General features: G+C 40.0%; 1 protein-coding gene across 1 annotated transcript in view; it reads left to right on the top strand.

Moving 5' to 3' along the window:
- The window catches only part of CFAP74 (cilia and flagella associated protein 74), a 194,771-nt gene that overhangs the window by 152,529 nt on the left and 14,963 nt on the right, over nt 1–27,279 (top strand). The window contains exons 33-38 of the mRNA XM_056543666.1: nt 1,867–1,986; nt 5,316–5,471; nt 13,706–13,835; nt 19,181–19,335; nt 20,174–20,294; nt 23,548–23,675. Coding sequence (XP_056399641.1) covers nt 1,867–1,986; nt 5,316–5,471; nt 13,706–13,835; nt 19,181–19,335; nt 20,174–20,294; nt 23,548–23,675 — 810 coding nt within the window. The remainder of the gene's footprint in view (nt 1–1,866; nt 1,987–5,315; nt 5,472–13,705; nt 13,836–19,180; nt 19,336–20,173; nt 20,295–23,547; nt 23,676–27,279) is intronic.

The raw sequence follows: 27,279 nt of genomic DNA on the forward strand, positions 1-27,279 counted from the left end.
ATGGTCACTATATAGGGAGAATACCAGTCTGTGTACAGTGGTTATATATTTATTAACAGTATGGTCCAGTAGTCTATCACTGTGTAATGTATAAGTTGATGGATGGGTAAGTTAATGGCCCAGTACAGGAGATCATGGGGGGGGTCCCATCGGTTGGGCCCCCTGCAATCAGACACGTTTCCCTTATTCTGTGGATACAGGATAAGTTCTGTTCCCTAGAGTACAGGGAGTTTATTCTTTGTCTGGGTATAATTGAACCCATGCAGCACAATGCATTGAGCCGGCCCCGGTTCCAGTGACAAACAACATATTTAAAAGGTCTGTTGCACAATGGACACCAGCAGGTCCTGACAGGTTTATTGTCTTTGAATGGGGTCTGTGAGGTTTCCCTTTGTTGTCTGTTGTTATGCAGGAGTTGAGCAGAGAAAAAATGGACCTGTAGTAGTTTTTGCTCAGATCAGCTCCCATCACTTGAGCAAACAATGCTCGACCGTGATGTGAACTTGACCTAAGTGAGTCTAACAGTGTAAAAGAGAATGTAATAACATTCCCCAAATAACAGTGCCTGACTTTCACCACCATTTTGTGGCAAATACGGCAAACTCACTGCCATCATAATAAGGTCATACAATTACTACATAATAAATAGTATGCAAATAACAGTAGATAAATAATACTATGAACCTAGTGACATGGTTCCAGACTGTCTAAAGTGGGAAGGAACGCTCCCCCCCCCCCATCATGACGTGAGAGGGAAGGATGGATGCATATTCATGACATGGGCTGTGGCCGGTGCGGGAGAGGAAGAAAATGTTGCTGATGCAGCACCAGCCACCTACATTGTGTAAAAGAAGAAATTACCATATTAGCAACAAGATTAGTATCTCCTGAAGGGCTGCCTGGTAAGAAGCATTAGATACTGGGTCACCCGAGCTATCTACCTGTATATTTAGGTTAGTATAGGTGACCCTGCTGTCAGTTTTGCTTTAAATGGTAGAGATTCCAGGATATCTGCCTCTTTTATTTAAGTCCTATAATTAATGGGGTGAAAGGATGAATTGCCACATTGTTAGCCTAAGTGATTTTATTATGAGTACATACGGTTGTAGCCCCCATTAGGAGCCAAGATAACATAAAAGAGAGGGGTTACCTTCACAACAGTTTTTATAACCCCAGTTCATCTAAAATAACTATGAAGCAGCTTTGCAAATTGTCTATTTCCATGGTAACAGACTACAAGAAAACTGTTGTCTGACCCCTAAGTCTTGCTACCTTATATTTGGTAGATTAGTAAGAAGTAGGGGACAGATAAAAAGGAGTGTTAGTTTAGGATCAGACTATCTGTTACCAAAGAGACACAGTGGGTTGCATGGGAGCTGTAGAAACAATACAATAGAAGAGCTTTAATCAGAACTACTGTATTTGCAAAGTTGCAATGTGAAATGTATTGAAACAGTACAAAACTAGTTGTGCAGGTGGATTATTCCTTGAACTACAATATCAATGTGATATTAAATCTTAAGAAATAAAAGCAAAACAGTCATGTGAGTGTACCACACTGCTGCCAGTGAAAGGTGTTCCCATCCTCAGGCGAGTGCTCATTGTAGGCAATTAATATGAGGATGATAGCATGAAATGAAAAAAAAAAATTTGATTTGACTTTAAACATCAAATTCTTATGGAGTTACAATCACTTTGAATGTGCTCTTAAATGCAGCATTGCAAAGGGTAAACTGCAGCAGCATGATCTAAAAAGAGCTTAAAGCTGCGATCCCAGGGCTTTTGATAGATAACAATGTAATGCCTGTAAAAGTTCTAGAGTTGTTGTTAACATCTATTATGTTCCTTGACCTCTCTTTTTCCAAGCCTCGTTTCTCTATTTTAAATTCCTGTGGTCCTTTTGTGTTACTCAATCCAGTTGGTATTGTAGAACCCGGAGCAAAGTGTCTTCTTCTCATTGCCTTTTCACCCGAAGAAGACAAAACTGTAAGTTTTTAGACACCATTTTTAAGATATATTATAAAAAAAAAAAAGTAATAAGGATGCAGTAGATAACAATAATGTGAACGTCAAACAAAATTTATTTTTATCCACATAATTGAGAATTCAGTGTTGATAAATATCCTATTATGTCTAGTGATTGATACAAATTATTCCCGATACCAAGCTCCAATGCCTTTGTATATATTTAAAAGATACTAAAATGGCTGCCTAAGGCCACCATTCGAGGGAGCTTAAAGTAAATCTGCAGTCCAATCTGTAGGCAGGCTGTTATAGAGCGGAAGGAGCTGAGCAGATGACTACATAGTGCTTTGGGAAAAGATTCAGTAGAACTCTTAATTTTTTTCATGTATACCAATGCTACGGCTGGTTTAGGAGTCTAGTGGGCAGTCCCTATTACTGATACTCCCATTTGACACCCAAACCCAGAATGAGCAGAGATTTAGATCAATAAATTACAAGTTATACTAAATATTTTCCCACAAAGCTATATATAAATCTGCTCAGCTCCTCCTGCTCTATAACTTGATGGCCACAGATCTGAGTGCATTTTCAAGAAGACAGGTTCCCATTAAAGGACAACTGCAGCTGGATAGGAGATTAGTGTTTGATCAAGGGGGGGTCTGACCGATGGGACCCCCCGCGATCTGCTGAACGGGGCCCCCGCATTAGCACTCAGTGAGAACGCTAATGTGCGTAGCGTTGACCTAGAGAGGTCGACAGTTACGCCCCATCCCCATACATTTCTATTGGAGAGTTCTCTCCCATAGAACTACATGAAGGAGGTGTGTCGGCCACGGCGTCATGCTGCAGCTGGCACGCCTCCTGTACGGGAGTGGCAGTAGATCGTGGGGGTCCTGCGGATAGGGGATAAGTTGTTTTCAGCCACAGATGGCCTTTAAGCTACATAAAATAGCTGTCGGCCAAATGCTCAATAGGCTGACTGCTATCTCTCCCAATACCCCTGTACACATGGAGGCTCAAATCGGCCTAACATGAATGTGTATTGAATGTCAAGAGGTGAGCAAGCTAATTCCAGGCACCTCTGGTTTGTCTCCCCGAGAACGAAAAGAACTGACCTTCTCCCCAACATCATCTGTCGTGGGGAGTGTCAGGAGGCCCCATACACATTAGATGATCATCCCATCCTGCTAAAGGCGGGTGTTTGGGTTTCAAGCATGCATGATCCTTTGTCTCCCTGAGAGATACGTCACTGCCATAAAGATATTTTGCGCTGACTGTCCAATGTTATACTGGACATCATTGCAAACAAGTGGAAAATGTAACACACAGCGGCTGTTACCTGGTAACACGGTTTATAAAAAATCCAGGCAATCATTTTATTTTCTACTGACAATACCTGACCAATAGTACTTTAATAGCAACGCTGTGTGTAGCCACAGGGAGATGTGTTTTACATGTGACTTTGTTATAAATAATATTGTATTAGAGGGAACAAAATTCAGTGTTCTATGACTGCAGCAAAATTGCATTTTGTGTTATATCATTCAGCTATTAGCGATCTGACAGGTCTGACCCTGATAATGACATAGGATGCACGCCAGTGTTTGGCTGAAAAATCTGCATGTGTGATTCAAGCCTAAGCCAGGAGATGTTCCCAAAAAAAATGTGAAGCCTAAAAGAAATGTTAATGTTTCATTTGTACTGGATGCACTTTTGGCTTTCGCTCAAAACACCACTTGAAAAAACTGCTTGTGTGATTTCACACATATCTTAATTTTTAAATTTTTTAAAATTTTGTACTGTATTCCTCCTGCCATAGGCTCATGTCATGCATTGTGCTTTTAGGGGGGAAAACAAAAATCCTGTCAGTTTTTCATTCAGGGCCAAAGCCAGAAGTGGATACAAAGGGAACAGAAAATATAAAAATATGACTTATATGTCTCCCTCCTGCAGGATTCACGATAAAGACCCTACTACAGTATGGGTCAAAAGGTTCTTTGTGTTTTTTAAATGAAATGTTTAAGGATGCTGGATCTATTAGGTATTTTCCTTTGGAAGGGTAAAATCGTCTCACAGCCGAGCATTCACCTGCGGACTGTTGGTGCAGTTTTTGGTTGCTTGGATCCCCTCTGGCTTTGGTTTAGAACACTGCATCAAAAACGGCGGGCATGTTTCCGAAAACGCTGTGTGTGACACTAACCTCAGGCTATGCTCACACATCTCCTGTCTTTTGTACTAAAATATGTTCGTCTTTTTCCAGTTTTTGGAACTCAATGGAAAGACTGCTGAAACATCACACACTGGCCCTGATTTACTATTGTAAACTCGGGGGGTTTCACATACACAGCTTTTTCCTACCAATTTTGCATTCAGTTATTTGAGCTAAAGCTAGAAATTGAATCAAAAGGAGTGATAAATATAAGGAAGGATTTAGAGCCCATTCACACAACTGAATTTTCAAGCAGAATTCCGTTCTGAAATTCTACTGCAAGTAGAAAACATTGGTGTGAATGTATTTTCTGTTGAGCTATTCACTCACAGAAATTCCAGACTTACCAGTAGAATGAACATGTTCATTCTTTCAATTAATTCTGTGTGGACTCTTTGTGCGGACATTCCAGACACTGCGGGGCACCGGCATAATATGCTGGCACTAGGACCGCACAAGAATGCGGTGCAGACTCCCCACAAAGAATGAACGTGTTCATTCTTTGTGCAGACACGGAAAATGGAATTTACGTTCCCGAAAACATCTGGCATGGAAATTCCACCGTGTGCACAGAGCAGCCTTGTTGAAATCAACAGGACTCTGCTGCAGCGGAATCTCAATGCCAGAAATTCTGCACTGAAATTCTGCCTTGTGAACATGCCTCAGGCTTCTCTGTAGGACAAGAAAGACAGAAGAAAAAAATGTATGCATAAAAACAAAAACCCACTTGTAAAAATGTGAAGGAAGCCTTATTGTATTAGACTTAGGTCACAGAGTGCCATATATCAGACTTTGAACTATAAAAGCAATTCCATACGGTCTGCAGTTCTGTAGTGAGGTCCAAAGTCCTGTGCATGAGGCCTGAGGACTCGCACACACTGCTGTATTATAGACTACTGTAATAAGGTACCTGTAGGAAAGAATACAGTACCTTACAGAGGTAACTGACAGCAGCACCCTGCCCATGGAGTCATTATATTGGTTATTGTTTGTTATTGTTAGATATTGTTTGACACTATATACTGTGAGTGGAGACAGCTTCACATTGTGCATGTACTTATAAACTGATTGTTAGCAAGAAAGGCTAGAATGTACCATAGTGATCCTTCTTGTTGTATTTTGGTTATGCATCTTCTTCTAGTTCTTTGAAAATTTGGAGGTGCGCACCCAGCAAGCAACACTGACATTGGGAATTACGGGACGTGGTTTAGCTCCCTCCCTGTCCTGTTCACTGGAAGCTGGAACGTTAAATATGGGATATGTTTTAGCTAAGGACAGCGCTACATCAACATTTAAGGTAAGTATTATTGTGTTTAAATATTAGCATCATTTTAGAATGACAATTAACTCAGATACAGGAGATAGGAGTTATCCAGGATACAAAAATCACAGCACCACACCGTACTCAGATTGTGTGGGGTATTACAACTCAGTTCCATTGAAGTGAATGGAGCCAAGTTGTAATACCACACACAACCTGGGGAGAGGTGTGGGGCTTGGAAGAAATTAGCTCAGTTTTTGTATTCCTGGATAACCCCTTTAACTTTGGAGGAAAAAGAAGGCAAATTTGCAGATTCAGGTCTGGTCTGGGGTCTGAAAATTGGAGTCTGATCTTGGGTCTGAATTATTACTTCCTTTTTGTGGGAACAATATGCAGGGAATATTTTTAAAATAAATAAATATATATATTCTGGCATACCTTATCCCTTGGCAGGCCACACCTCAGCAAACTCCAGCCATACCTCAAAAAAACGCACCCTGTGAAAGCTGAAGTGTTATTAGAAAAAAAATGTTTGTGAAACTATGAAAATGGTTTTACTATAAATACATTATGAACCCTAATAAAATGTACCTTTTAATAATTCTACTTAAAATATGAAAAGATTCCAAAATTGGACACAAGCATATAATCACCAAAAAGTCAGTAGGTATATGAATGATCAATTCAACAGGGTATATTGTATATATATATATATATATATATAGGTATACACAAATCAATGACCCAAATCAATGGTGCAGCCAGAAAAGGGCAAAAGCATGTATAGGAGGGGATATAACCAAATACACCCACACTATGTCCCCTATGCCCACAATAAAGTACCAATCACTAAAGAAAAATCACTGCCAAAATGCAATATATATATTACGGTAGATATAAACCTATAAATTCACAGAAATTGTGGCAGAAAACTGTATAAAAATATATCCTTTATTAAATCAGATAAAACATTAATTAACATGATAATACATAAGTCATATTAGTCTGTTAATGTCTGGTCAAACATGAATGAAATGCACATACATTATCATAAAACATAGCAAAAGATAGTATGTAAAATATTCATATGCAATGTTAGTGAAATAAGTTGACTCCAGAAAGAGAGGAGGATGTTCTGTTCAAGATGCATACAGATACACTGCAAACAAACAAAATGTGGTAATAAGTCTGTCAGTATTAAAGTAGCACAACATTGTGGGGGTTTGTTTAAATAAAAAATGATGATAATAGCAAACTTACCCCCTCTGTAGGGTAGCGATAATCACTTAAGACTTAAAGCACCAACAGAACAATCTGTTCCTGATATTGGAACAGATCTCAATTTGACAGACTCCTATGAGATAAATATAGTCATATTCACTAACCCCCATGTAATATGCAAGAAAAAAAATAAAAAGCATATCATGAAAAATCGCTCACCTAAGACTGATGCCGGTTTGAGATCTAATATATTATAATATAAATGTGGTCAGGCAAAGATGTACTCCCAAAGGGTAGGTCAAGTACTACTGGTCTCATCTGGGATCATGTTCCCATTAAGAAAGAATATAAATGGGTGAAAACTTGATAGAAGTGATCCACCATAAGGTTAGGTAACAAGGGCCGTAACAGATACAATAATAGATGTAGCCCAGACCTAAATGAACATTCAGATCGAGATTACATAAGTCTAGATACAGTTAACAAAATCGCTGTCAATAGGGGACTATCCCCAGATGATGTACTGACCTGGTGCCTGTAGATGAACGGGAATGCCTGGACCACGAGGCACGCCGGTGTCTGCATTGTAGCAGACACCGGTATTTAAACCACCGGCACCGGATGTTGGATATCCGATCACTTCCGGTAACTGGAACGCACAATGCGTTCCACCCGGAACAACGCTTCCGGTTTGGGAGCATACAACTACACTATATGGAGCCAAGATGTAAATGATGGCTGCGGGTGGAACGCAGTGTGCGCTCCACCCGACGTCACTTCCGGTACCTCACTGACAGACTTATTACCACATTTTTTTGTTTGCAGTGTATCTGTATGCATCTTGAACAGAACATCCTCCTCTGTCTGGAGTCAACTTACTTCACTAACATTGCATATGAATATTTTACACACTATCTTTTGCTATGTTTTATGATAATGTATGTGCATTTCATTCATGTTTAACCAGACATTAACAGACTAACATATATATGACTGGTACTTATGACTGACGGACCCGGACCTGTGTATTATCATTTATCTATCGTTGCTATCGTTTTTTGTATCTCCTGTATACTATTTTGGATTTTTTGTGCACTATCTGAACTGTGAATATTATCCTCTCATCCCTGATGAACTCCCTCCAACCCGGGAGAGAAACGCGTTGGCCAGAGAGGTTGATATATTTATATTTGTACTAACTGTACATATTGTAATCACTCCCATAACCCTATCCTTCACTTAGCTGTTAGGAGATTTTTTTCAGGTAGGGAATTAAATTAGGGCATCACCTGTACCCCTACTCCCCTGTCTTTCCCCCTGTTTGTGCTCATTTTCACTAATTGTGTACATATTTTACTATTAATTTTATTATATCTCAAGTAAAAGTTATATTTTAATCCTAATTAATGTTTATAATTTGTTGGATTCTGAGTATTTAACATCAAGGATCTTAAAAATTATTGACTATGGTGTACTGGATCGCCAGAGATATTGCTTAATTCCAGAGGTAGTGATAATTTAATTAACCTTGTATAGGTCTGAGATGCCTTACATACAATATTTTTAAACAAAATATTGTGTTATCCAAGTGATATGGCGAGTAATTTTCTAGAATCCTTGAATACTGTCAGTTGGTTACAAGAAGCGAAAGATGTTTTTTCAGAAAAGGAGCTGGTCCAAGTGAATAAGGCTATTCCAACAATTAATACTGTGTTTAAGGATCTATATATAACCTATAAAGAACAAATAAAATCCTTTTGGGAGGTACAGTCACTTGAGAATTACATCTCAAACAATATTGTACCAAAGGGACTACATATCACACTTATACCAGCTGCAAGAACTAGAAACCCACAATTAATGAGTAGGTGGGAAAAGGAGGTAACCAATTCATCTATCCGGTTCATGAAACTGCTTCTAGAGGAGGAAAAAGTCACGCTAGACCACCACAAAAAAAAACTTCAAGAACTAATCATAGTAGCAAATACACTTAGAAGTGAAACTGAGTTCAATAAAAAAGAAAGCGAATTACAGAATAACATAGAGAAACTGAAATACTTTATTAAAGAACGCAAACATAAGCAATTTAAAAAAGATTTGTTTGAATTCAAGGAGAACAAAGCATACACATTTATTGACCAACAAAATAGTAGAGCATCGGAAACAGATCTCTCCTCCTCTGAAGCAGAACAATCTGACTCCAGTCATACTAGGAACCAGTGGAATAGGTCCCCATATAAAACCAGGCACGCCGGAAAATGGGTGAACAAATACAGAGAAAAAGGAAAAAGTCAGAACCCCAAAAGGAACTGGGGAAAAAATACACCGACTCAGACAAATTCGGGAGTCGGCCAAACTATTGGACTAAGTTCAAATGGAGTCTCCCAATCTCAATCGGCCTCATCTTCCTCTACTCATTTTTTGGAGAAGGGAATACAGGATCAAATCCAACGATCCTAAATCCTGATAAACAAATCATTAATTTGTCAACCCACAGTTTAACTAATGACGAAATTACAGTTTTGAAAAAGGGGCTCTCTTTCGTCCCAATATGTAAGCCTATTGTATTCGATTGGATAAAAGATATACATCTGTTTGGTCGAAAACTAAAATGGAGAAAATTCTTCAGAATGAAAGACTCACGGACTTCTTGTCATCTCAGACCTTGAAGGGACACTTGCGCTAAACTCATTGTTAGAAGACAATGAAAGGGACCCAAGCGAAGGACCATTTTTGAACTGTAAACTTAAAAGCACTAAATTCTCCCCTGTAGGAGAAAAATACTCCATTCATACTGATACCTTTATTGAGGTAGTGTGCTCGGAAATTGAAAAAACATTATCCAACTTCCATATCTCTAAGTATAATCTAACATATGATGAATATCAAGCTCTAAATGCCCTAGGTCAGAACAACACAATAGTAATAAAACCATCTGACAAAGGAGGTAATTTAGTTCTCCTGGATCATGAAAAATATGTTGACATGTGCCTCCAAATTCTACAGGATGTAACCACCTATAAAATCTTGGACTCAAATCCATCTCAGAAACATTGGAAAGAGCTGAAAATCATTCTGGAAGAAGCCAAAGCCAACAAATTAATTGATGAAAAGGAGTTTTCCTTTTTGTTACCACAACAACCTCGATTAGCGACTTTTTATGGACTACCCAAAGTCCACAAAGGCATTTCGCCTCTTAAATGTAGGCCCATTGTTTCGGGAATTGGAAACTTAACCCAGAATATAAGTACTTATCTGGATGAAATTTTGCGCCCTTTTGTTTTGGCATTACCATCGTACCTGCGTGACACTACAGACCTTTTATTAAAGTTAGAAGACGTTTGTATTGAAGAAAGTTTCTGGTTGTGTTCAATTAATGTAGAAGCACTCTATAGCTCCATATTACATACTGCAGGTATCCAAGCAATAAAATATTATCTTAGTAGTAGGAGCATTCAATTGAACCTTCATAACAACTTTATCATTACTTAACTGCAATTTATCCTTACTCACAATGTCTTCACTTTTAAGTCTAAAATATACCACCAGCTCAGGGGCACAGCAATGGGGAGCCCTGTGGCCCCCACATATGCTAACTTGCTCCTGGGCTGGTAGGAGGAGACTACTGTGTTCAATGATCATCTTCATCCCCAGTATTTAGACTACATCATCTATTGGGGACGTTATATAGATGACATTGCAATTATCTGGTCAGGATCCCGCAATTCCTTTGAGGAATTTATAAGGTCATTGAACACTAACAATCTAGGTCTAAAATTTACATACGAGATTAACAAAGAATCTCTAACATTCCTAGATGTAGTATTGGAACGCGGTACATTAGGCAAAATCGACACTAAAATTTATAGAAAACCGACCGCAGGTAATAACCTTTTGCGTTGGGAGAGCCACCACCCCTATGCTTTGAAGAAAGGTATTCCCAAAGGCCAGTACCTTAGGGCTAGAAGAAACTGCTCCACGGATGAAACCTTTAAAATAGAAGCACAAAATATGCGACTTAGATTTAAAGAAAGAGGCTACCCTGATAAAATCCTGTGAGAAGCCTATAATTGTGCCAAAGAGAAGAACAGAAGACAACTCCTGAAACCAAGGGACCCTGAGAACCTGGAACAAGACTGTCCTCGCATCATAGCTACTTATGATGCAGCAGCAAAGGACCTATCAGACATCATTTCGAAATTTTGGCCAATACTTAAATCTGACTCTATAATTGGACCATTAATAGAGAAAAGAGTGGTCATTACATACAGGAGAGCCAAGAATATAGGCGATATGCTTGTACATAGTCATTATGTGCCACCAAAACAACCAGGGACCTGGTTACATACAAAACTGGTGGGCACATATAAATGTGGTACATGTAAAGCCTGTAAGTTCATAAACGTCTCCAAAAAATTTAAGAGATACATGGATAATTATGAATTTACAAATAGAGATTATGCTAATTGCAAGACGTGCAATGTCATCTACCTGGCCACATGTCCATGCTTAAAAGGATATGTTGGCAAAACGTTCAGAGAATTTAGAAGACGCATTTTGGAGCATGTGGGAGACATTAAAAACAAAAGGGATAACACACTTGCAAATCACATGCTCCGGCATCATGCAGATTCACCTCTGAACATCTCTTTTCAAATGATTGAGATCCATAAGCCAGACATAAGAGGTGGTACACTAGACAAACTTCTATTACAGAAGGAAGCTAGATGGACTTATAGACTCTCTACCACTGCTCCAACAGGTTTAAATGAATCTTTATCTTTCGCTTCATTTATATAAACTATGTTTTTATAGTATCCAACTCGGTTTAAGTTTTCAATATATCATCACTGTTCATGTATTATGACCATGTCACTTTATTTATGTTGATATCTATAGGTCTGGCAAGTCAGCCATCTTTTTGTGCGCGGTTCCAGGCCAGCGCACGAGACCTGCGCGCTTAGTGCTGGATAATAGTATGCTGGTGCCATCTAGTGATGGTATACCTAACTGCCAACAAAGAAAAAGAAAGGGGAAAATAGAAGGATAAATAAAGAGTGAGGAGTGAAAAGGAAAGAGTGTAGTGCACAGTGCGTGTGAGTGAGAGGTGAAAAAAAGAGAAGAAAAATGTAATGAATAAATGAGTATAAATAAATGGCGTAATTGGGCAAATAGTAATGCACAGAAGGTGACATTTAAATGTGAACTAGTAAAACAGCTGCATAAATAGCTATATATATATATATATATATATATATATATATATATATATATGTAGACTATCTGTTGATAGCGAATGCACTTTATACATGTCTTTTAAAAATTTTGCCCATCATTTCTGCCATGCCTATGTTACCCCCCTGTGTTCTAGTTGTCATTTGTCTTTTGTCCTCTTATCACTTACAGTGGGGAAAAAAAGGATTTAGTCAGCCACCAATTGTGCAAGTTCTCCCACCTAAAAAGATGAGAGAGGCCTGTAATTTTCATCATAGGTATAGCTCAACTATGAGAGACATTATGAGGGGGAAAAAAAATCACATTGTCTGATTTTTAAAGAATTTATTTGCAAATTATGGTGGAACATAAATATTTGTTCAATAACAAAAGTTAATCTCAATACTTTGTTATATACCCATTGTACCCAACGTTTTCTGTAAGTCTTCACAAGGTTTTCACACACTGTTGCTGGTATTTTGACCCATTCCTCCATACAGATCTCCTCCAGAGCAGTGATGTTTTGGGGCTGTCGCTGGGCAACACATACTTTCAACTCCCTCCAAATGTTTTCTATGGGGTTGAGATCTGGAGACTGGCTAGGCCACTCCAGATCCTGAAATACTTCTTACGAAGCCACTCCTGTGTTGCCCGAGCGATGTGTTTGCGATCATTGTCATGCTGAAAGACCCAGCCATGTTTCATCTTCAATGCCCTTGCTGATGGAAGGAGTTTTTCACTCAAAATCTCACAATACATGGCCCCATTCATTCTTTCCTTTACACGAATCAGCTGTCCTGTTCCCCTTTCTGAAAAGCAGCCCCAAAGCATGATGTTTTCACCCCCATGCTTCACAGTAGGTATGGTGTTCTTTGGATGCAACTCAGCATTTTTTCTCCTCCAAACAGGATGAGTTGAGTTTTTACCAAAAAGTTCTACTTTGGTTTCATCTGACCATATGACATTCTCCCAATCCTCTTCTGGATCATCCAAATGCTCTCTAGAAAACTTCAGACGGGCCCAGACATGTACTGGCTTCAGCAGGGGGACACGTCTGGCACTGCATGATGTGAGTCCCTGGGAGCGTAGTGTGTTACTGATGGTAGCCTTTGTTACTTTGGTCCCAGCTCTCTGCAGGTCATTCATTAGGTCCCCCGTGTGGTTCTGGGATTTTTGCTCACAGTTCTTGTGATTATTTTGACACCACGGGGTGAGATCTTGCGTGGAGCCCCAGATCGAGGTAGATTATCAGTGGTCTTGTATGTCTTCCATTTTCTAGCAATTGCTCCTACAGTTGATTTCTTCACACCAAGCTGCTTGCCTATTGCAGATTCAGTCTTCCCAGCCTGGTGCAGGTCTACAATTTTGTTTCTGGTGTCCTTCTACAGCTCTTTGGTCTTGGCCATAGTGGAGTTTGCAGTGTGACTGTTTGAACATGTTATCAGTACAAAAGGCACCTGTCCACAACCTCAAACAGGTGCCATTAATACAGGTAACGAGTGCAGGACAGAGGAGACTCTTAAAGAAGAAGTTACAGGTCTGTGAGAGCCAGAAATCTTGCTTGTTTGTAGGTGACCAAATACTTATTTTTCTGAGGAATTTACCAATTAATTCATTGAAGTATACCTATCATGAAAATTACAGGCCTCTATCATCTTTTTAAGTGGGAGAACTTGCACAATTGGTGGCTTACTAAATACTTTTTTTCCTCACTGTATGTATTGGTATTTGGATAAAGTATAGCACACATTATTTCTTCTCTTATATAAGCAGACCTGTGTATTCTGTTTTGCTGTACCTATATGAACACCACCCCACCATTATGTTTTTTACAGTTGCACAACACCTCGACAGTGCCTGTGAACTATTCCATCAAGCTAAGGAGCCTGTCAGTCACCCAGTATGAGGAAATGCAAAAACTGCCAACGTTTATTACTGAACAGAAACTATCACCCAGTTTTGTCGGTAAATACCATTTTAGCTTTATGAGATTTTAAAGGAGTTTTGAGGCATAAAGCCATCAATATCTGATCAGTGGGGGGGCTTCTCCTGGCACTACTGTCAATCAGCTGAATGAAGCTATTGGGCTTTGCATTGTGGTTGCACCTTGTACTGATGGTCACAGTCGCTTAGTCCCATGTAAGTGACCTCTTCATTCCATTGATCAGCTGGTCATCGAAGGTCATAGAAGAAATCCCCCCTATCAGATGTTGATGGCCTATCCTAAGAAGATGCCATAAGCATTATAGTCCCTTTAGTTACAGTGTTTAAGAACAAACGTATACTTGGTGTAAGAACCCAGAGAGTTAATCTGCACTGAGAGCTTTTGTTTATCTTTGTTGCTGGGACTCTCCTCTGTGCTTCTGGGTTTGTTTCAGCTGCAGCCTATCAGAGTCCTCCTGCTAGATGCACAGGTGTATTTAAGGAGGCCTTCGCCATTCATTCCCTGCCTGTGATAGTTCTAGTACCTGACCTTGCATTCTCTGTACTATATTGTTTGTTTTGGTTCTGTAACTCTTGGTTCGGCTTTTGACTACTCTTTAAGACTCTGTTACTGTACTTCATTCTCTCCTGGCTTAGACTCGGCTCTCTGACTACGTATTTGTGTGTGTGCATGTTTAGGTTTGTTTTCTGTTAGTTTTGTGTGTCTCCAGCTGTCCCGACCTTTTGTCAGGTTTTTGTAGTTTATTGTTTTGACAACTGACTCCCATCACTTATATAGGAAGGGATCAGCACCACAGTTGTGGACCCACTGCCTAGGGCGGGTACGCAAGTAGGCAGGGACAGAAGGAGTGGGCGAGCTCAGGACTGCACTCTATCCCTGCCCAACATTGTCACAGGCCCACATAGCTGCATTTGCCTTGCTCCTGCATTATGGAAGCTATGTCTGCTCTGGTGGAGCTGGTCCAGGATTTAGCTGAGAGACTTCAGCAATATGAGTCTTCTCAGTCCCAATCTAGTTTTTTCCAAACCTTGACTCAGAGGCTGCAAGACCAGGAGCAGTTAATTCAGGGCTTGCTAGCCAGAATCCAGGAGCTAGAGTCTGCCTCTGCCTGTACTTGGGTGCCATTTGTTCCTGTTTCAACTCCATTGGAACCGCAAGTTAGTCTCCTGGATCGTTTTTCTGGTAACTGGAAAACGTTCAAAACATTCTGTGAGAGTTTTAAATTTTACTCTCGTTTCAGACCAAACTCTTCTGGCACTGAGGCCCAGAAAGTGGGAATTATTATGGGTCTTCTGCAAGGGGGTCTCTAAGAGTGGGTATTCTCCCTTGACTTTGATGCATCCGAGTTGTCCTCAGTGGATTCTTTATTTGCGGGATTGAGTCTCTTGTTTGCAGAACCTGACCGAGCTGCGTATGTTAAGTCTCAGCTGTGTACGGTAAAACAGGGATGCAGACCAGTAGAGGATTACTGTGCAGACTTTAGAATGTGGAGTGTGGCCTCCAAATGGAACACACCAGCTTTGATTTGTCAGTTCAGACTGGGGTTATCGGATGAAGCTATGACTTTAGCTGTCCGGATGGATAGACATCTGCGTGAACGCAGATGGTAGTGCTTTTTTTCCTCTACCTCTCCTTTTGTGCCTAACTCTTCTCCTGTATCTTATCACCAACCTGTGCCCGAGGTTGAGGCCATGCAAATAGGGTCCATCCGTACCCCAGAAGAACACCAGAGATTTCGCCCGCTGTACAGGCTATGTCTCTACTGTGGAGAGGACACACATTTCATCAGGTCCTGTGTCAAATGTCTGCGTCCAAGTGGTAATCGTGGAGGCCACTTGGGCGCACAGGTATGTCTTGCCTCTCAGAGAACTACGCCTGGCTAAGTTCTTCTGGGGGGCTTTGTTCCATCTAATGTTCGATCTGATTTAACATCAAAGAGTGTTGTAAAGCCAGTTTTGCAGCAGCCTCTGTCTGAATCGGCGTGTTGTGGCAACATGGGCAATAAGAGTATTGAGAGCACTCATGCGGACTTGCGGTCAGAGGGAAGTAATGAGGATTTGGAGGATAATTGTGAGGACACCAATGAGTGGTGTGATTTAGAGGATGAGGATACAGATGAGGAGATTGATGGTCCATCTGTATACATGTCGGTACCTTTGTACTCTCAGGTGGTTAAGGGTCCAGTGGCCCCTCTAAAAAGGGGGGGGGGGGTACTGTAAGAACCCGGAGGGTTAATCTGCCCTTAGAGCTTTTGTCTCTTGGCTCGGCTTTTGACTACTCTTTGATACTTTGTTACTGTACTTCGTTCTCTCTCCTGGCTTAGACTCGGCTCTCTGACTACATATTTGTGTGTGTTTAGTTTTGTTTTCTGTTAGTTTCGAGTGTCTCTAGCTGTTCCTTACCTTTTGTCAGTTTTTTGTAGTTTATTGTTTTAACAACTGACTCCCATCACTTATATTGGAAAGGACCGACACCGTGGTTGTGGACCTACTGCCTAGGGTAGGTATGCAAGTAGGCAGGGACAGAGGGAGTGGGCAAGCTCAGGGCTGCACTCTATCTCTGCCCAATGTGACACTTGGGCAGAGATAGAGTGTCAGGCAATGCCCCTTCAGTACAGGTCTGTTAGGCCATATGAACATCGAGATGGGTCCCAAACTTAGGAGATCCCTCTCATGAGCCAAAGTAGAGAGCTTTTAAAATGCAGTGGCTCTTGCTGTGGTGGACTTGAGCTGTCCGTGTATTGTAAGAAGGACCATTACTTTTACATTGATGATGACAGTAGAAATCTCTGTCTGGACGCTGCGTTCTTTGGCAAAGTCAGCTAAGCAGCAGGAGCTGGACCCACAGCTATCTGATTCCTATATTAACCCCTTAACGACGCAGGACGTATATTTACGTCCTGCGCCGGCTCCTGCGATATGAAGCGGGATCGCGCCGCGATCCCGCATCATATCGCGTCGGTCCCGGCGCTAATCAACGGCCGGGACCCGCGGCTAATACCACACATCGCCGATCGCGGCGATGTGCGGTATTAACCCTTTAGAAGCGGCGGTCAAAGCTGACCGCCGCTTCTAAAGTGAAAGTGACCCGGCTGCTCAGTCGGGCTGTTCGGGACCGCCGCGGTGAAATCGCGGCGTCCCGAACAGCTGATCGGACACCGGGAGGGCTCTTACCTGCCTCCCCGGTGTCCGATCGACGAATGACTGCTCCGTGCCTGAGATCCAGGCAGGAGCAGTCAAGCGCCGATAATGCTGATCACAGGCGTGTTAATGCACGCCAGTGATCAGCATAGGAGATCAGTGTGTGCAGTGTTATAGGTCCCTATGGGACCTATAACACTGCAAAAAAAAATGTAAAAAAAAAGTGTTAATAAAGGTCATTTAACGCCTTCCCTAATTAAAGTTTGAATCACCCCCCTTTTCCCATAAAAAAAAATAAAACAGTGTAAAAAAAAAAATAAATAAACATATGTGGTATCGCCGCGTGCGTAAATGTCCGAACTATAAAAATGTATCATTAATTAAGCCGTACGGTCAATGGCGTACGCGCCAAAAAATTCCAAAGTCCAAAAAAGCGTATTTTGGTCACTTTTTATACCATTAAAAAATGAATAAAAAGTGATCAAAAAGTCCAATCAAAACAAAAATCATACCGATAAAAACTTCAGATCACGGCGCAAAAAATGAGTCCTCATACCGCCCCGTACATGAAAAAATAAAAAAGTTATAGGGGTCAGAAGATGACATTTTTAAACGTATAAATTTTCCTGCATGTAGTTATGATTTTTTCCAGAAGTGCGACAAAATCAAACCTATATAAGTAGGGTACCATTTTAACCGTATGGACCTACAGAATAATGATAAGGTGTAATTTTTACCGAAATATGCACTGCGTAGAAACGGAAGCCTCCAAAAGTTACAAAATGGCGTTTTTTTTCCGATTTTGTCGCACAATTATTTTTTTTTCCGTTTCGCCGTGCATTTTTGGGTAAAATGACTGTCACTGCAAAGTAGAATTGGCGACGCAAAAAATAAGCCATAATATGGATTTTTAGGTGGAAAATTGAAAGGGTTATGATTTTTAAAAGGTAAGGAGGAAAAAACGAAAGTGCAAAAACGGAAAAACCCTTAGTCCTTAAAGGGTTAAAAGGATGACATATGAGGAAACATCCTCTTTAAGGGTTATATTATTTTTACTACAACAGATATTGTGGCAAAGCCTTGTTCACAAAGTGCAGGTTTAATATTTTTTTTTTACTAGATAGAGTCTATTGCCTTTAGAATTTAATCCTTGATATGACAAGAAAAAAATGCATTCAATAGTGCACCAAACCATGCTTTTGTTACACTATTTTAATTATGTGTTTTGGGCCAGACATGTGCAAGTATTTGCCTATTTGTCTACCACAGCAAACCACATGGCTTACTTTGTTTTCCTGCACATACAATGGGCAAAGTTGAACAATTGTGTATCAGTACCGCAATTTTACTGGCAAAATCATTCGGCCATTGGCCAGCACATCAGCAAGAGTTCCCGGCTATAGTGTAGGATTTTGGTGGGTGAGTTGGAGGAAATTTATTTCAGCCATTGCTCATGCTTTGACCTCTCATAGATTTTTTAGAAAAGTATTGTAATAACTAGACTGGTCATCTGTCTGATGGAAAATGAAAACTATTTAGAATAATTGTGCGACAAGTCACATTTAATGGCGCATATCCCAACATGAAGAGCTTGCACTAAATTCTTATATGGTCTGAGTTTCACAGTTTTCTTTCATAAAGGAAAGAAAGATAGAAGAAAGATAGATAGATAGAGATTTGATTTAGTAGGGGATGGCAAGGGATAAAAAGTGTATATGCTTGATAATATTAATATGTAGATTATTGAAATTTTAATTTGTCATGTACATTTTTATATTTACAATGATAAAACAATAAAGGAAATAAAAAAAGTAAAGATTTGATTTAATGGTGATAGATAGATATAGATTTAATAGTCATAGATAGATAGATCTTTTAGACTCAATAGTGATAGATAGATTAGATTTAATTGTGTCAGGTAGATTCAATAGTAAGAGAGATGGATAGATAGATAGAGATAAGATTTGATAGTTATAGATATATTTGATTCATTTGTAATAGATTAGATTCATTCCTGAAAGAAAGATTTAATAGTGATAGATAGATTAGTTTAAATAGCAATAGGTACAGATAGATAGATAGATATGAAATAGATATTAGATAGATAGATAGATAGATATGAGATAGATAGATAGACAGATAGATTCAATAGTGATAGATAGAAAGATAGATAGATTAAATCAGATAGTAAGTCACTTGTGTCTACCTATGTTCTACCATTTCAGGCCCACAGAACTACAATGGACGTAGTGTTTTCAGTGTGACTCCTGTAGAGGGCATCATCCAACCTGATATAGCACAAGACTTCACCGTGTCTTTCACTCCAGACCACGAGAGTGTGCTTTACTCGGATATCCTCACGGTGGAGCTCTTTGGTAAGGTAAGAGAAATAACAAGAATTATACATTTTCTTTTCTCCTATGGAAGCATACTTTAAATAGATGTAGGTCATTTTCATTTTTCTTAAAAAGGGCACGGGAAACAGCAGATGCACGTGTAAACTGAAGATATATACACAATACACATTCAGCTATTACTCTTCATCAAGCCTGTCCCAGTTTTCCTCTTTGGTCTTATTTTATTAGCAGAGACTGTTATTATACCAACACGAAATGACACATAAATACATAATTTCCCTGACACTGACCCAATTGATGTTTAAACAAACAGTGGACTTGTTATACACTCCTGATGAGTCAGGGCCCAGTCATTGTCGGATCTGCCTGTTCTCGATACTCTGTAGAGAAGACCCCTTAGATCTGGATCAAAGCAGAAAGAATAGTGTTTGGATGACATTTTGTACATTTGCATTCAAAGACTCTGAATAAGTAACAGGATGCATGTTTGTATGAAAGACATTTCTTAGTACCCCCATAACAAGAGAGACTAGAGATAGACGTCACCTCTCTATATTATTATTGGGCTAAGCACTTCCAGCTCTGTTATTAACCCATGGATCAGTGTTTCACAACCAGGGCTGTCCGGGCATGCTGGGATTTGTAGTTTTGCAACAGCTGGAGGCATCCTGGTTAGGAAAGTTCTCTAAATCTTCACCAGGACGTCACATTATCATGTGCTATTTTACAGTACTGCTGTATTCTTATGTGACAGATGGATTTCTACTGCCCTCCAAACACCAATCTCCATAGTAGTGCCCCGGTGTGATATCAACCAGTGTTTATACTTGCTTATTGAAGACCTTCATTCTGTCCCTACAGCATATAGCTCACACCATCCACTTGAAGGGAGCAGCAAAAAATCACATAATGTTTGTTGAGGGTGCCGATCCTGTAGCTGTTCCCACTGAATCGCTCAGCATAGTCCCAGTAAATGAAGAAGGTAGGTTTGGTTCTCTCTGAGAAGTTGATTCATCTTGTAAAAAAGCAACACAAAAAGATCTGAAAATAATAAAAAAAAATAATGATATGTTATGTTTATGTTTCAGAATGCTAAATGTGTTTTTTTTTCTACTGATGCATGCAAAATGTAGGCTCTTTATGTATTTAAAAGGAACCTGTCATCAATTTATGTTGCCTGAACCATAAGTCATTGGGGGGGGGGGGCTTTGCCTTTCCCCACAAGCCTGAATGATAGATCTCTCCATATACACAAATAGATCGATCAGCCAAGGCTGTTGGGATCGTAAGAAGCTGCTGGGATAAGCATTAATAAGCTAAAAGCTTGTTCTGTGTAGCCCTAAAATCCCCACCTAAGGGTATATTCACACTGAGATATTCCAGATGTAGATTCTGTCTGTAGCAGCCGCTGCCACCAAAGTCCATCAACACCAGCACCGTGCTGACCTGCGCCATCACCATCGTCTGCAAGGAATCCTGCCAAAAGAATGAACATGTTCATTCTTTCTACATGTTTAGAATCCTGCCAAAAGAATGAACATGTTCATTCTTTCTACATGTTTAGAATCCTGAATTTCCGCATTGTGATTGGGTCAACAAAAAGCCCATTCACACCAATATTTTTAGTTATTTCAAAGAGGAATTCCGTGCAGAGATTCAATAGTGTGAACATACCCACATATAAAAAAAAATGAAAGGTTGAGTTACGCCTATGTTTTTTTTTTGTGTGCATGTGTGTTTTGTGTTTTTTTAGTGAGGAACATATCTTTTGCTGGGTAGTTGTTAAAGAGTACCTTTCTTCAAAGAAACGTTTTATATATTATAGATAAATGTATACTGAATAACTTTCTAGTTACATGTTATTAAAAAATATGCTTCTTTATATTTATTTTTAATGTTTGAAATAGTGACCTCTAAGGGTCTTCCTAGCAGTCCCTGAGTCCGAAATCTCAGACTGTATCCTGTACACGGGCGAGCTCAGTGCAGCTCCCTGCCTGTCATTCACTGTGGCCAGCCGCCTCTTCAGGTTTACTACTAATTTACTACTGATTACTACTAATATTATATATATATTATTCATTATGAACCCACCATTTTGTGTGTGATGATCAGCAGCGGCACGGCAGCTCTGAGCTCTGATCTTCCTCCTCTCTGCACGTGCATTAGTAAACACAGAGAGGAGGAGACTCAGAGCTGCCGCCTTGCTGATCATCACACACAAAATGGTGTGTTCATAATGAATAATTCATAATAATAATGTGGATTCACAGCCTCTATGCGTGCTCCCAAGAGGGATCGCAGCATAGAGGAGGAAGGGTGGAAGTCAGCCCAGGCAGGCTTCACATGATGTCGCGCCTGTCAGGCCATGTCCCCTTCCTCCCTCACAGAAGGAGAGCTAAACGAGCAAGAAAGAAGAAGAGAAGAAGGTAGAAAGAGGGGGTTTTCAACTAAATAAACACAGGCCTAGTATCAGTAAGAATCAGGGACAGATGGGGGAGGGGGATTGGGGACATTTTAGATGATCATAGGTACTCTTTAAAGGGATTGCAGGCAAATGTGTAAAAGAATATCACCAGCTACTAATTAAAAAATTCCAGCTTTATTTAAATATCATAAAAAAAAAAAAAAAAAAAAAAACATACAAAAAGCAAACAATTCCAACACGTTTCGGGCAGTTAGCACTACCTAATTATGACAAAGGATGTCCCATAGAAGTCAGATCAAAATGGGCTAGATCTCTAGGAAATGTATTCCTTATTTTCACAGATTTGTGAAAAGTAATACTGTACTTGTTGCTCTTAGCAACCAATTGCTGCACATCTTTCACTTCTTATGGTGCTCGGATTAATGCATAGACAGTTATATTGCATGGCACTTTGTACGACTCCCCCTATTGTGCTTCGATTTATACATTTTGTTGGTAACATTGCTAATGCTGGACAAGTATGTTTGCACTCTTCTTGTAGAATTTGGTGCAGATTTTAATGGAAACTGTCACTTTGAAAACTTTTGAAATGGTGTAGAGACATTTCAAAAGTTTTGATTGGTCACAGACTGAGTGTTCTGACTGCAACCAATAGCTAGAACAAGCTAGAAGAAGAGTGCACTAAGCACGACAAACTTGCAATGTAAGTCTATAGGATTGTCTCGGTCAGCTGTACTTTTCTCCCTGCTAGTTCTAACTATTGGTCGAGGTCTAAACACTCAGACCCCGACAAATAAAACTTTTAACATGTGTCTAGGACATGTTAAAAGTTTTTTTAAAGGGAACCAATCATCAGATTTTACCCTTGGAAAAGCATTATATAGGGTAAAATATTGATCCTCACCATCCCCAGGGGACACTCCTGCCCCCAGGGATGGTGAGGATATAAACTTATAAACTAGTCCCCGCTGGCCCCGTAAGTAGCCCCCTGGGCAGGGAGCTCCTGTCGCCTAGTCCCTTGTCTTCAGCCGGCAGTGACGTCCCCTCGGCTTGATTGATGGGCCGCGTCATCGCTCTGATCACTGAACAGATGGAGCAGAGCGATGGCGCAGCCCATCAATCAAGCAGAGGGGGTGTCACTGCCGGCTGAAGACAAGGGACTAGGTGACAGGAGCTCCCCGCCCAGGTAACTACTTACGGGCGCAGCGGTAAAATCTGATGATTGGTTCCTATTAAAGCAACAAGTGCACTTTAACATGCTGATATACAATGTAAATAATATATTGAACCCTTGAACAGTAGATACACAGGCCCAAATTCTGGATCCAGTGGTAACCCTTTTATCAATGTAAGAATTTCTACAAACACATGCAAGCAAAAATCTTCCTTTTCTTCTTGTTACTTTAATAATGGAAACACTTCTTTACTGCTGCCTTTATCACATTGTATTGAACTCCGCGCCACTTACTGCATTATTCATGTATTTTTATGTTCTGCTCTATATATTTTAATTCCCAAGCTGCCTTGACACCGATGGCAGAAGTGTAATATCCCCATTGACGTCAATAGCCATTTCTCAAACAACACAAGTGGGTGTGCGGGGAACCTATAGAAAATGCAGCATTCTCCGGGCCTGACGTCAAACTTGTTTTCTTAGCAAACACAAGATATTTATGTTGTTTATTTTTTTTCGCACCTTTATAGCACTTAGCATGTAGACTGGACATTATTGCTCTGCTGCACCTAGTAACTTTCTGATTCGGCTGGTAAATGTAACAGTGACTTTATTTATCCACGTTTCTTTCTTAAGATTCGGATGAACCTGTGAGATCACTTATTGTGAGCCTTCAGTGTACCCAGACAGAGGATGACATGGGACCAGCTGTCAGAGAGCTGTACATTGGCTGCATACGTACATTATTATCTTCTGCCAAAAAGGTAAATAAGCCCGTTGTTTGGGGAGCAAAGGACTCAGGGAAAATGTATTCAGTGTACAGTAACCAAGCAGCATGAGGTCTTAGCATGAGACTCCTGTGATTTATTAATCCAGTGTACACTCCTGGTTCTGTCACATCTCCCAGTTAACTTCATGCACACAGATACAGCCATGGCCATAAATGTTGGCACCCCTGAAATTTTTCAAGAAAATGAAGTATTTCTCAGAGAAAAGGATTGCAGTAACACATGTTTTGCTATACACATGTTTATTCCCTTTGTGTGTATTGGAACTAAACCCAAAAAAGGAGGGAAAAAAGCAAATTGGACATAATGTCACACCAACCTCCAAAAATGGGCTGGACAAAATTATTGGCACCCTTAACTTAATATTTGGTTGCACACCTTTTGGAAAAAAATAACAGAAATCAGTTGCTTCCTAAAACCATCAATAAACTTCTTACACCTCTCAGCCGGAATGTTGGACCACTCTTCCTTTGCAAACTGCTCCAGGTCTCTCTTATTGGAAGGCGCCTTTTCCCAACAGAAATTTTAAGATCTCTCCACAGGTGTTCAATGGGATTTAGATCTGGACTCATTGCTGGCCACTTCAGACCTCTCCAGCGCTTTGTTGCCATCCATTTCTGGGGGCTTTTTGACATTTGACACATTTATACATTGTCCTGCTGGAAGACCCAAGATCTCGGACGCAAACCCAGCTTTCTGACACTGGGCTGTACAGTGCAACCCAAAATCCATTGGTAATCCTCAAATTTCATGATGCCTTGCACACATTCAAGGCACCCAGTGCCAGAGGCAGCAAAACAACCCCAAAACATAATTGAACCTCCACCATATTTCACTGTAGGTACTGTGTTCTTTTCTTTGTAGGTCTCATTCTGTTTTTGGTGAACAGTAGAATGATGTGCTTTACCAAAAAGCTCTATCTTGGTCTCATCTGTCCACAGGATGTTTTCCCAGAAGGATTTTGACTTACTCAAGTTCATTTTGGCAAAATGTAGTCTTGCTTTTTTATGTCTCTGTGTCAGCAGTGGGGTCCTCTTGAGTCTCCTGCCATAGCTTTTCATTTCATTGAAATGTCGACGAACAGTTTGCGTTGACACTGATGCTCCCTGAGCCTGCAGGACAGCTTGAATATCTTTGGAACTTGTTTGGGGCTGCTTATCCTCCATCCGGACTATCCTGTGTTTTCACCTTCCATAAATTTTTCTCTTCCGTGCACGCCCAGGGAGATTAGCTACAGTGCCATGGGTTGCTAACTACTTGATAATGTTGCGCACTGTGGACAAAGGCAAATCTAGATCTCTGGAGATGGACTTGTAACCTTGAGATTGTTGATATTTTTCCACAATTTTGGTTCTCAAGTCCTCACAGTTCTATTCTCCTCTTTCTGTTGTCAATGCATTGCTTGCACACAATGCAAAGACTACGTGAACTTCTCTCCTTTTTATCTGCTTTCAGGTGTGATTTTTTTATATTGCCCACACCTGTTACTTGCCCCAGGGGAGTTTAACCTCTTAAACCGGTACGTCATGAGTCCGCTCCCGTTCTATAACGCGGGGCCACGCCGTGGCCCCACGTCATACCGGGTCGGGCCTGGCCTCTAACAACGGCCAGGACCCGTGACTAATAGCGCGCGGCACTGATCGCGGTGCCCTGTGCTATTAACCCTTTAGACCCGGCGTTCAAAGTTGATAGCCGCGTCTAAAGTGAAACTAAACTAATGCCGGTTAGCTCAGGGGGCTGTTCGGGATCGCCGAGGTGAAATCGCGGCATCCCGAACAGCTGTAAGACACGAGGAGGGTCCCCTTACCTGCCTCCTGGTGTCCGATTGCCGAATGACTGCTCAGTGCCTGAGATCCAGGCTTGAGCAGTTAAGTGACAGAATCATCGATCAATGGTTTCCTATGGGAGCTATAACATTGCAAAAAAAGTGGGGAAAAAAAGTTAATAAAGATCATTTAACCCCTTCCCTAATAAAAGTTTGAATCACCCCCCTTTTTCCATAAAAAAAAAAAAAACTGTGTAAATAAAAATAAAATTAGACATATGTGGTATCGCCGCGCATGGAAATGTCCGGATTATAAAAAATATATCATTCATTTAACTGCACGGTCAATGGTGCATGTGCAAAAAAATTCCAAAGTCCAAAATAGCGTATTTTTGGTCACTTTTTATATCATGAAACAGCTGATCCTAAAAGGTTGTATTAGACCAGGAGATTTAAAGGGTGCTTTAGATTTAGTTCCTTTTATATTTTCAATAAGTTCGAACAATACAATAATGGTACCGCTAAAAACTTCAGATAACGGCGCTAAAAATTTGCCCTCATACCGCCCCATACGCTGAAAAATTTAAACGTTATAGGAGTCAGAAGATGACAATTTTAAACGTATAAATTTTCCTGCATGTAGTTATGATTTTTTTCATAAGTACGACAAAATCAAACCTATATAAGTAGGGTATCATTTTAATTGTATGGACCTACGGAATAAAGATAAGGTGTCATTTTAAAATGTACTGTGTAGAAACAGAAGCCCCCAAAATGTACAAAATTGTGTTTTTTTTCTTCAATTTTGTCGCACAATGATTTTTTTTCCATTTCACTGAAGATTTTTTGGGTAAAATGACTGATATCATTATAAAGTAGAATTGGTGGTGCAAAAAATAAGCCATCATATGGATTTTTAGGTGCAAAATTGAAAGAGTTATGATTTTTTTAAAGGTTTTTTTTTTAGAGGAAAAAACTAAAGTGCAAAAACGGAAAACCCCTGGTCCTTAAGGGGTTAAAAGAGCATCACATGCTTGAAACAATCTTTTTTTTTTCCACAATTTTGAAAGGGTGCCAATAATTTTTTCCAGACCATTTTTGGAGTTTGGTGTGACATTTTGTCCAATTTGCTTTTTTTCCTCCCTTTTTGGTTTAGTTCCAATACACACAAAGGGAATAAACATGTGTATAGCAAAACATGCATTACTGCAATCCTTTTCTGTGAGAAAAATACTTAATTTTCTTGAAAAATTTCAGGGGTGCCAACATTGACGGCCATGACTGTAAATCAGGGCTTGTTATATACATATATTATAGTTGTTACCAAGACTTTAATGCACAGAGATAATTTACTCAGTCTGAATAAGGGCATATGAAATCTTGTCCATACTTTGCTTATACTTTTTTTTAGGGTAAGCACTGAACTGATGGTTTGCAAGACATTTGATCACTGACAAAATCTCCAATATCTTGAGCAAGAAACACTACCCCAGTGTTTTCAAATAGTGTGTCTCCAGCAGTTGCAAAACCACAACTCTAAGCATGCCCAGACAGCTGTCTGGGCATGCTGGGAGTTGTAGCTTTGCACTAGCCTCTTTTATCGCACAGAGATTTTCCAACATTGTCTTCTATGAAATCTTGCACTTCATCCATTGCCAGATAACTATAAAGGTAACTAGAACTATAAAGTTTGGGAATCCCTGGCGCAGATTTTGCATTCCAGCCTAGGAGCTTTGAAAGGAACATTTTTTTTTTAATGAATTTTTTGGTGATTTTCAAATTTTCCACTATACTATATATATATTTTACAATAAA

This window comes from Hyla sarda, chromosome 10, assembly GCF_029499605.1.
Source record: "Hyla sarda isolate aHylSar1 chromosome 10, aHylSar1.hap1, whole genome shotgun sequence".
In the NCBI taxonomy this organism is placed as follows: domain Eukaryota; kingdom Metazoa; phylum Chordata; class Amphibia; order Anura; family Hylidae; genus Hyla; species Hyla sarda.